Source organism: Pseudopipra pipra, chromosome 6 (genome assembly GCF_036250125.1).
Source record: "Pseudopipra pipra isolate bDixPip1 chromosome 6, bDixPip1.hap1, whole genome shotgun sequence".
Lineage (NCBI taxonomy): Eukaryota > Metazoa > Chordata > Aves > Passeriformes > Pipridae > Pseudopipra > Pseudopipra pipra.
Window position 1 is genome coordinate 14697497 of NC_087554.1, and position 12162 is coordinate 14709658.

General features: G+C 37.5%; 1 protein-coding gene across 2 annotated transcripts in view; it reads left to right on the top strand.

The window, feature by feature from the left end:
• The window catches only part of OTOG (otogelin), a 100490-nt gene that overhangs the window by 63167 nt on the left and 25161 nt on the right, over nt 1-12162 (top strand). For both annotated transcript variants that reach the window (XM_064657474.1, XM_064657475.1), the window contains 4 exons: nt 6331-6448; nt 7115-7194; nt 7590-11362; nt 11981-12149. In XM_064657474.1, coding sequence (XP_064513544.1) covers nt 6331-6448; nt 7115-7194; nt 7590-11362; nt 11981-12149 — 4140 coding nt within the window. The remainder of the gene's footprint in view (nt 1-6330; nt 6449-7114; nt 7195-7589; nt 11363-11980; nt 12150-12162) is intronic.

Genomic DNA, 12162 nt, shown 5'->3' on the forward strand with positions numbered 1-12162 from the left:
AGGAAATTGAGTTGATAACTGAATTTTAATATCTAGCATATACTTACTCACAAGAAAATACATTTTTGCATTCTATTCAGGAATTTTTACTGGCAAATGGGTTGGTATGCATTCAGTCAAAAGAAAGAAGGCACTTGGCCTACCAGATGGACAAGCACAGAGGTGTCATGTAAGAGTTATCAATTCACATTTGAAATTGTTGGGGAATCAGTGTATGTAGGGAATTGATGATCTTTTTATGGATATAGCTGCAGTTTTCTTCCCTTTTTTTAAAATCATGTGCTCAAGCTAGTTACCTTTTATCTTTCATATAATTATCACCCCTTTAAGATCACTATGGGTTATTTTTATGTATGTTATAAAAATGTGACTTGCCCTATACAAATTTTGCAACAAAGTTCTTAATAATGTTAGTTATGTGCTTTAATAGCTAACTCACTGTCAACATATGGCCTGTTTTAGAGAGTTTTCAGCTAAAATTAAAAGTTCAAGATACAGGCACACTGCACAGAGGTTATTTTTCAATGTTTAAGTTTGATACAGAGCATTTTTGGTTCCTTTTAATGTTAGTATCTTAATTAACTGGATCACATTTGGGAACACAGTAGAAAACTGAAAATTTAATAAATTTTAATGAAAAACTTTTTTTTTTTTTTTGCAAAACCATCCTTCCACCTTAAGCAGATTTATACATAATAACATTGACTGTTTTTAACTTCAACTTACTCTTATCCTGTTCCATGAATAGAATTAATTTTCTAGAATGTCCTGTTTTACTCATAACGAGTTGCTGTTGAGTTTAACTTGAGCTCATGTGCTTTGTTGGCCCAAAAGATCATGACATGGGCCCTGGGACTGGATAATGCTGAGCAACTGCTGTTGAAGCTGCAAATCCAGGGTATGTCACTGAGCACATCTGCTTGGTAGCTCACAGAATCAGACTGAAGTTACTGTAGAATAATGTTTTACCTCCCATTTTCAACTGAATAGGAGGAGATTAAACAGTTAACATTGTGATAGTAAGCTGAACCGTAAGTATTTGAGAGGTAGATAATTACACTTTTCTTTCAGTGATGTTTTGGCTGGGTATGAAGTTTAGTTTTTCCAGTGATGTTTGCTTACATTTCTTGTTGAAGAAACTTAGAAGTCATGAGCAGAGTTTGCTGGTAGTTTGTGTACGTTAAGTGGGTAGATAGGATTTCATGTTTCTAAACTTATAACTGAGGAGATAGGCAATCTAAGTTACTAAGCAGAGTTTTGCTACCATTATAAATAGAACTAATTCTAAAGCAATTTTTGCACCTATTAAATTTTTTTGGAGTTTGGGGGAAAGGTAGCAAAACAGAAAAAAGTATCAGGTAAGAGTGAAAATCCAAGTACTTAATTTTTTTCATTATTTTTTAAACCCTGGTTTTAAATACAGCCTCTTATTAACATTAGAATGTTTCAATTTTTAGGGTTTACTCTTAATTAAATTGCCATTTTGGGGGGCATAACATGCAATTAATCATAATATACAGATTCTAACAATGGCAAATTTTGTCTGAGGTAGAAGCATAGAAAAGCAAGGCAGTCTGGACTTGTGAACTTTAGGAATTGTCAACACCAAAAAAGTGGCCAAGCTACTAAGAAAGGTGGTTGTGACTCAACAGAATACTACAGTCTGTTAGTGATAAAAAAATTAAAATTCTTCATTAAATGGTAGCAACTGTTCTTGTCATCACAGTACCATTTTTGAAAGCCACAGAGAAAAAAAATCCTTAGTTACAGGGAAGAAAACGCTCCTTTTATGTCCCAGAAAGTGAGAAAACAATGGAGTTGGGGAATATCTTTTAATATATTGTCTTTGGCAGTGTGTATACCTGCATTCATACAAAAGCTTTGTGCAGTACTGTAGTGTGTTGATATGCTCAGCTCCTGTTAGGTAGGAGAACTGTGGGCTCAGTTGGTGTGTCAACTGCAGCAACTGCCATCCAGGCCATAATTCACTATTTTGTAAAGGATTTGCTGTGTCACCAAACAGAAGACAAATGCTGGTAGACTTCACTAGGAGACACATGGATATTTTCAAATGCCATGACAAATCCTTTTGAGGAACACATGCCTGATACCAGAAGCTTGATTCATTGTCTGTAAACTGTGTATCATTCTTTTGTTGTGAGTGAACTTTACTGTCACATAGGGTACAGTAATCTCTTATTAATGGTTGCTGGAGGGGGAATTTAAGTATTAAAAAAATGGGAAGCATGTGGTGGAGGTGGCTGATTAGCATCCTGGCTAGCATAGAGAATTCATGCCATGACACTGGCAAAATCCAGAGTTTCTGTGCTGTGGTGGTTTCAGTCATGGGAATTGCAGTATTGTAGTAACAACAAAGCTGAGGCTGGTCTGATGTGGAAGGTAATGTCTAAAATCAATACAGAGACAGAAAGGAATATTTCCCTCAGTTTAGGGAGACAGGTACTTGAATGGCTTTAAAGCACATTGTTACTGCTTTTCCTTATACGTTAAAGATTAAATGATTGTGGGTATTGGGGTCATAGTTAATATATAGATTACTGAGAAAAACAAAATAACCTATATTTTAGCTAGGTACTTTATTGTTCTCTAGGCTTGTTCTTGACTTCATGTTAGTTCAGACCATGGCTCTGTGCCTCTGTTTCTCCTCCCTTGCAATTTCTGTCTAATCTCTACTTCATCTTAACTTTTTAAGCAGGAGCTGCATCCTCATAGAATCATAGAATATCCTGAGTTGGAAGGGACGTGGACACACAAGGGTCATCAAAGCCCAACTCCTGGTCCTTCACAGGACAACCCCAACAGTCACACCATGTGCCTGAAAGCGTTGTCCAAACACTTGAACTCTGGCAGGCTTGGTGCTGTGACCACTTCCCTGGGGAGCCTGTTCCAGTGCCCAGCCACCCTCTGGGGGAAGAACCTTTTCCCTATGTTTAGCATAAATGTCCTCTGACACAGCTTCAGACCGTTCCCTTGGATCCTGTCACTGGTCACTGCAAAGAAGAGGTCAGTGCCTGCCCCTCCTCTTCCCCTCACAATGAGGTCTCCGCTCAGTCTCCTCTTTGCCAGGCTGAACAGACCAAGTGCCCTCAGCCACTCCTCATACAGCTTCTCCTCCAGGCCCTTCACCATCTTCATTGCCCTCCTTTGGACACTTTCTAATCATATATTGTGGTCTTAAGGTGAGGCCGTACCAGTGCAGAGTAGAGGTTGTTTTCGTGCTGTGTTTTTTGTTTTGTTTTGTTTTACAGTGGCTTGTGCAGTCAGTGTTAGGTCCTTGGGATGCTTAGGCATTTCAGAAGTGATGTCTACAGTAGTAAAAACTTTAAATATGATAAATGACTGAAGTTCTCCTAATGCTTGAAAGGCATTTTCTAATAATTCATAACAAAGCACAGATTTCACTATACCTCATGGGTTTACTGAGACACACTGAAAACTTTCAGAGATAATGGAAAACAATGCAATATCTTCAACTCTTGCCGTGGGGATTTGGTGTGCTCTGTAATGTAATTTACACACTAATACCTGCTAATGCAGCTTGGACTGGCATACTCAATTCTCTAAAATCCCTTGACTGGAAAACAAAATGTCAAATGGTTCTACAGCTCTTTGAAAGCAATTTTTGTGATCAGGTTCATGAATTCATCTGTTGTCCATAGTTCTTTCTGGAGAAGTAGGGGCAGAATTTGCAGACAAGCATGACTTCATTCTTGACTCAAAGCAGTGTTTATGAACTACTCAACAAATGCTATGCCTTTACGTAGAAATTCGCCCTAATTCCTACCAAGGCGTGCAACACCACCAAACTCTGTGAACTTAATCTGTAAAAAAGCTTGAGGAAAGCATGGCTATCATTTCATAAAGTTTATTTGGAGAATGGGAGATGGTATGTTAATCCCAGCACTTGGAAGTGTTAATTCATGATCACTGTTCTGCTAAATTGAGAAACTATCATTCTTCTTTGGGTTACAGTATGTCCTCTGCAAAGCTTGTACCTTTATTGTGTTTCAGGCTTATTCAGTGGTTAATGGTGAGTTTTGTGGCAAAAGTTAAAACCTGTGGATTGGTCTCTGCACTTAATCTAGGGTAGACTGATGAATGAGATTTCCTGGATTCCACTAGGCTTTAGTGTTATTGCTGGTTGTTACTATTGTTGGTGATTGCCTCTGCCAACAGGTCTCTAATGTATTCTGTCTTTCTGTCATGTATCTTCTTTTGTTCTTAAACCTTATCACTCTGACCAGTCAGTGCATACAGAACCCTATACATCAGTCAGAAAAATGTATGGAAATAATTCCTTAATTCCTCCAGTAGATTTAAGTAACTAAAACTGATTTCAGAAGAAGGGGTCACAGAAGAATTCAATGACATGTACTTAATTTCTTATGGGAACATAACTTCATAAAAGCATTTGTTACTGTCGTAAGAATAATGTTTTTAAAAACAGTGACAAGTTACGTCCGTGGATAAAATGAGGTGTAAAAGGGGTAACACTAGATGGCAACATACACATCCTTTTGTCTGAGTTTGACTTATATTTTTAAGATAATTATTTGTATTTCAGAAGAAGACATTAATGGTTAATAATGACAGAGAGATAATTACTTGTGAGTACAGATGTCCCTAAATTTCAGGAAGAACAATTTCTTAAGATCTTCAAAAATGGACTGTCTTCAACAAGATATAAAAGAACTACTTTCTTTGTATCTCAGTCAAGCAAAGATCAGCAAAACTTAAAAGAAAAAATACTTCAAAAGATCAAAAATGGAAACTCTAAGCAGTTAGCGTTTTCTTTCTGGTGATTAATGTAAGCATTAAGAGTAGTTACTCTTTGTAGGCTCTGAACAACATTTCTCTAAGCTCAGGTTTACCAGTTCAGAGGGGATCCATATATCATGATGGTGTCTTCTGGAGGCATAAATATAGGGAAGGGTCACTGCCCTGCCCTACTGCTACTAGAAGGAGCTGGGGTGGGTTGTCACAGTTCAGGTACTGAAGTCCAGATATATTGTGTAAATCTTGCAGGTGCTGGAAGAGCACTGGACTAACTAATGTAGTATTGTGTGGGAAACTCTTCTGCAGGCAGAATGGGAGGGCTGGAGTGAAAGTGTGATAGTGCATTTAAACATACAAGTGTGTGTCACCCACATGATGATTGCCATAAATTTGTTCCTCTCAGATTTTACACTCTGTTTCTTCTTTACATTAATTTTGTAAAGTTTCTGTGTAATTTAGTAAGTACTGGAAGTATAGCTGATCCTTATTTCTGTTTATTCTCACTTTGAAGTTTAACTCTTCCTCTATCTGAACCAAAGTACACTTTGGGTTCCCATTATGTGACTTGGAAATCTTTCAATAAGCACTGTCTGCACAGATGCTCTGAAGTCAGGTTGGGGTGGTTTTTTGTTGTATTTTGGTTGAGTTAGGTTTGGGATATTTTTTTTAATTTGCTGTAGAGTTTAATTACTGGTACCAGTTTCATTTACTGGTACAGGTATTTTGTGTGGTGCAGTATATGTTTTAAGCTTTGCAAGACTATGTGTTTCATCTTAAGTGAGTTGCTTTGTTCATTATGGAAGCAGTTAGAATTTCAGATTCAAAATATTTTGAGGTTTTGAATGAATTTCTCTTGAAGTGGCTATCTTGTATGGCTTTTGAGAAGATCAAATGTTAAGATATAGTGCTTTAAAGAGCCTTAGTTGGCATAATATCTGATTACTTTGAAATGGTGTTTTGTTTTGGCTTTTAAAATACAATTGTATTGTACAAGTTATGTACACCTTTGTGTTATATCAGCAAATTTTACACGTGAAGTAAGCAATTGTTATGATAGCCTATACTATAAAGTGTATCAGTGCATCCAAACAGTGCTTCTAATTTTGATTCTAATAGCAATAATTGTACAGAAACATCATAATCTTAATTTTACACTTTGTTTGAATAATCAAACATATAGTTTTGTTGTTGATATAGTTTTAAAACTTAAAAGCGACAGCTCTAACTTGTCTGGTTTTAATTTTCCGATGATTGTAATATGCAGTAAATGTGGCTAATTCAATGATATTTTTTTATACTGTAAAGAGTAAAACACTGTAGAGCAAGCATACTCTAATATATGCTGCATAATTGTAAACTGGTTTTCTATTTTAAAAACCTTAGTAGTTAAAAATATTACCGATTTTATTTGTAGAGGAAACAGGTAGAAATAGTAGTAGAGCTGCAGTGAATGCAAAGCATGCCTCTTAGGGATATGTATCTCTATGTGTTTCTAGAAATATATGAGAATAACAGATCTTTGTTGGTTTTCAGACGTCAAATTTAAATTTCTGTCCCGTTCTACATGTGAATGGCATTATGATGCCTGTACAAGCCCTTGTTTCAAGACATGTAGAGACCCTTTTGGAAAAAACTGTCAGACAGTACCAAAGTAAGTATCTGTATTTTTATGGAAGAGTGTGTAATTTGGGCAATATACTTAAGCAGGATAGTAGGAATATAAGTGACCAGATACAGGCTTAGTATATCAGGACTGTGTTCTTGTATAAGGAGGTAAGGCAAAGAGAAAAGAAATGGAATAAAACCTGCTGCTGCAGCTACATAAAAGTGACATTTCTGTCATTAGTGTACCGTCAGATTCTGGAATGACTAGTATATTTGTATGTGTACAGCCTGGGGGTGGTATTAATAAAGAAAGGTTATTACAAGTTTGTTTCAAATAGTTGTGCCCCTTTGTTTCCATTATGTCATAGCAACAGCCATATCTGTACTTGCTTTTTCTTCCCAGTTGGAATTTTTGCTGAGCCTGATAAAACTGGCATTTGGATTTTTGTGTGTAAAAATGTTTAGTGTCTCTTAAGCAATAGTATTCACTACTGAACTGAACCTGTGACTGTTAATTTCAAAGGCTGAGTATCACAGAGCTTATGCTTTAGCTTAGGTCTGAGTGAGAACGGAAGTCATGGCAATGACATTTTGAAGGAGTACACTGAGGTGAAGCAGACATACTTTATGTATAGATTCCATTTTTCTAAAATTAAATTCTCAATCCGGAAGATACTGTTCATCTAGTTAATAATAACTGTTTTTCTTTTAGAGTGGAAGGATGTATCCCTGCCTGCCCTCTCAATATGTTGCTGGATGAAATCACTCAAAGATGCGTGTATTTTGAAGATTGTATGTCTGAAAAAATGATGTATTTATGTATCATATTTATTAATTCTTAGTTCTTTACTCATAATTTCAAATATCAGTGCCTAAATTTGTGTAACTATGACCTTAGTTATATGAATCTTGAGCTCACTAAACATACACTTTTGTTAAAATAATTTCTTTCATGAAAAATATGAGACAAATTTTAAACTAAGAAAGATGTTCTTGCTTCAAAACATTTCAGTAACATTATATTTCAAGCAAATGATTTAATGAATTTATTTTTTAATTTTTCTACAAGCTTTAGAAGTTTAAAGGCAATTGAAGAGATCGGTTATATGAGTTAACCTGTAACTAAGCTAGCTTCATCACTATAATTATTCATAAATTTCAGACCGTTTTCCTGTGTCTGATTTCAGGCATTGAACCTGCAGATGATATTCCACCTTTGCCTCCCAGCATTCAAACACCAGCAGTTCCACACATAACATCAAGTGCAAGTTTGGCAGCGATCGATGAAGCATTAACTTCGTTTCCTGTACCTGGAGCAAAGGACGTGGAAACAACACTTGCTACAAAATTGCAGCTCACTGCAACTACAGGGAAAACTGAATTTTCAACTGTTACATCTAGTACAACACTTCCCACAATAACTTTATCATCAAACATTTCATCACAGTCAACAGAAATGACATCTGGGGGAAGCACTGCAACAATATCTGGGACAACAAAATCTAATGTAAGCTTGTTTGCTTCTGTTGACTCTTCTCCTGTGTTTCCATCAGCTGTCAGTTCAGAAACTTCCACAAAGATACAAGTGATCAGTAGTGGTTCCACTAAACTATTGAGGGCCACAGAACCTCAGACACTAACTGCTACACATGCAGTTACTACAAGCACAGAATCAGAAAGCAAACCAATTGCTACTTCTGTTTTTACTGGGACACCACTCATACTTAGAACAACAGAAATGCCAGTCAAAACTAAAACAATGGAAATATCAGAAATAGCCATAAGAACACGTCCCACAAAAGAAGCACAAGTAAAGCCAGAAGGAGTTACAAGGTTTACACCCAGTTCATTTGAATCAATAACAGATAAAACTACTGCATATGTGCCACAGTTTTCCAGATCACCACCTCTGGATGTGCCTTCGTATACAACACCAGAAAACTTAACAGGGACTTTGGAAGGGACAAAAATCAGTGTAGAACAGTCTTTTATCACAGTAGCTAATGTTACAGTAACATCAGTTTCTCCTATGCTCACTACTTCATCTTTATTAAAACCAGTGTCTTCAGCAACAGCTGTTTTAACCAAGCAAACTGTGAAGACAACATTTTCACCAACATCCATGCCATCTATTTCATTAGGAAAGACAACTGTGGAACCTCCTTTTGTAATGGTTCAACACCTGACTGGTACTCCAGAGGTACCTTTCACTACAACTCTAGGTCCGAAGAAGACAACTCTACAAACTCAAGAGAGATCATCAGAAACAACTTTATCATTTGCAACTCATATAAAGGAAACTCCCAAAACAACATCTCATATGGAACATACATCAAGTTCCTATTTCCCTCCATATTCGCTACACCCTAGTTCTACAACTGAAAAATCTTTCACTCTTTCTACAAAAAGACATTCAGTGTCTGTTCCTACTCCTGCTTCTCCAGCTTCAGGTGAATTTAAAAAAACATTTAAAACTGTTTCGACTACAGGTTACCCCTCATACACAGTTCTAAATACAACACAATTCCTGACTACATTATACATGAAGTATCCTGTTGTGGCTGAGACTATCAGAGTGACACCTTTGTCTGTTAAGGAGACATCCAGAATAACATCCCCTCCTGAATTAGCAGCAAAGACAACTTTGTTTTCTGGAAAAGCATCTACTGAATACAAGTCAACTCTGGTTTCAAGTACAGCGAAGACAAGCACTTCAGCATATTCAGGTAGTGTTACCACATCAGAAATGAAAATCAAAGAAACCACCACAGTTCCTTTTGTAGCTACAGAAAGAGAATCATCTCAAGGAACATCCATCACTGGATCTCCACTTACTCTCCTTAGTGGGACTGAAACCACATTGTTGACAACACAGCCTGATAAATCACAAGTGGAAAGTATTACTACCATCTCTACTAGAAAGCCATCTGCCTTGACTTTTTCACCATCAAGTTCTCTAATCCCTTTAAACATTTCTCTTCCTTCACTACCCTCAGATGGAAAAGAAGTAGCACTGACAACTCTCAGTTCCATGCATACATCCCATGAAACAATCTCTTTATACCCAAGAACAACTATAGAAAAATCTATGTTAACGACAGAAAAGACCTCTCCAGTCCTGACTTCCTCTATTTTATCCACTATAACAGAACAATCAAGTCTAGTAACAACAGGATCATATGAAAAATCACCAGGCAAAGCCATTTTGAATATCACTAATGCCACAATCTCCCCATCCTCTGAATTTAGCAGCCAGCTCATAAGAACCACAAAAGTAATGACAGGCAAAGAAAAACCCTCTCTGTCCCCTTCTGTTGTACTTCCAGTAACAAAGTCTTCTTACACCTTCTCTGCCTCTCAGTATCTGGGAGATAAATTAGTTTCTTCACCTTCTTTAACACAACGGATACCAGAAGTAACAACCACACCAAAATATTCAATAGAAACTAAAACAGTTTCTACAGCACTGAAACCTACAGTCCAGAGTATAACAGATACAGTGAAACTTACAGCAGCTACAGCTCAGCCATCCCTGCCTCCATCTTCAGCAGGCCCCTTCTCTTGGCAGACATCTTCAGGACATAAACTTTCAGTACAGACCACAAAGACCATGGTTATACCACATTTTTCTACTCAGAAGATTATGGAACTTGATCATCGGGCTTCTGAACCTTCCCTGATGAGCCAAAGCATTACCCCAGCTTACCAGTATCCTGCAGAAACACTAACAAAATCCACCGGTCAACCACAGCGTGTCTTTAGCACAACTGAAGCTACAGCAAAACTGCCTTCCTTATACCCCTTGATGACCTTGCTACCAGAAGGCATTCATTCAAGTATATTGCCTTCCTCAGTAGGTCCTACAAAAGTTATTTTACCAACTGAAAAATATTTGCGTTTAACTGATTCGGTCACGCAGCCGCGGGTATTAAGAACTTCTGTTTTGCAGTCTACAGTCCCAACTAGAACAACAGCTGACTTTATTTTTGGCACCAAAATTCCCTCTTTCTCACCAAAAGTGCTTGCAGCTTCCTCCTCTTTAACAACAATTAAAAAGGAGCCATTTCCTTCGTTTTCCACACAAAAGGCAGCTACAGATCTAAAATTCACACACCAGGCCTCGTTTTCTGCATCACTTGATTCAAGACAAACACTTGAAACAACCTCATCTTCACCAGGTCCTAAGTCAGCCTCTTCAGTGGTTTTGTTACCAAAACCAACAGAAATTCCCATTGTGATGGGGGGTGGGCCATCCACATCAACAAGCAAAAGCGATACAGAGAAAACTGCGGTGTTGCCTAAGCAGGTCACGCCTTCAGCCACCACCTTCAGTTCCACCTTTGTAGCAAGTACAGCTGCAGCTTCAGCCTCTTCAGTGATAAGCAGTGCTGGGCAAAATCTTAGTATTGCATCAGCAACTTCAGACAAAGCAGAAGCGGTCACAGAACCCATCACAAGTGCTGTGAAGCCCACTTCTCTTACTTCAGAAGCAAAAGGAGCTGTGCCCCTTGACACAGTAAAATCTGAAGAGCCACAGCTACCAACACAAGTCCAACCTGTTCTTACTCAGAGTGTTACTGTTACCCCAGAAACACCTCAGACATTTTACTCTCCATATTTCACAAACAGAACTTCAGTTCTCTCCACTATACATTCGTCTTCTGAATCAAAACCATTTTCTTCTACAGCTGTATCATCAGTCAGTACTACTCAAAGTTCAAAACCTGAAATATCATCTGAGATGCAAACACCTTCTGTGAGTTCACTGCTAATGATACCTGGTCATCCAAATGACACAACAGCTCCATCAGTTTCCTCGTTTGCCTATTTATCTACCAAACTACTTCATGACTTGACTACAACACTTTCTGATGGACTGGCAACAGCTGAAGCCGTGTCAGGAGTCACAACATCACCTTTTATGGTGCCTCAAGAAACAGCAACTCTTCAAACTTGTACAGTGAGTAGCTATAAATATTTATCTGTCTGTTTTGGAATATGTCTTTTACACACCGATTAAAAAAAATTGTGAGCCATACCTTGATCTTTAGAATTTAAAATATCTGTATCAAACAGGGAGCCCAATTATGTTATCAATTGTATCTGAAACCTTGGATGATTTCATTGCGTATAATGGTTTTTTTCTAAATGCTATACTGTACTCAGTTTTATTCCTTGGTTTTCTGAGGTATGACCGTTACAAGGGTTTTTTGGCAAAAATGGTGTTTTTATATGCTTTTGTCATATCGCTCTCCTTAAAATATATCTTTCCAGAGGTCCCTGTTTTATGCCTGCTTGTGCCCTTCTGTATTTTTCCTTCTCAACTTTTTTCAAAGTAAAGTTAAAAATTCAGTAGTGCTGTTCTCACCTTTACAACAGGACAGCAGTGTTAATGTGTCCTCAGAACGGTCAGGTTTTCAACATGCTCTTCACTTGTAGCTTCTATGAGCGTCATAGGGATCGACAAGTATTCTGTACCTGAAGAATGTGAACCCCTTTTTTAAACAAAAACTTTACAATATTGTGATACTAGATTGATAAGAATGGTAACCTGTGTCTTTTATTAAATGTGCCTTAGCCAATCACAGAGAATGAGTGCATAAAACACATTTGCTTGGATGGACAACTGATCCAAGTTAATAAGTCCCAGAACTGCCCATACAATGCAACTCAACCCAGCTGTGGAGTTTTAGGATTTGCTACTCAAATGAATGGTGACAAATGCTGCCCAAAGTGGGAATGTGCATGTAAGTTTTAATT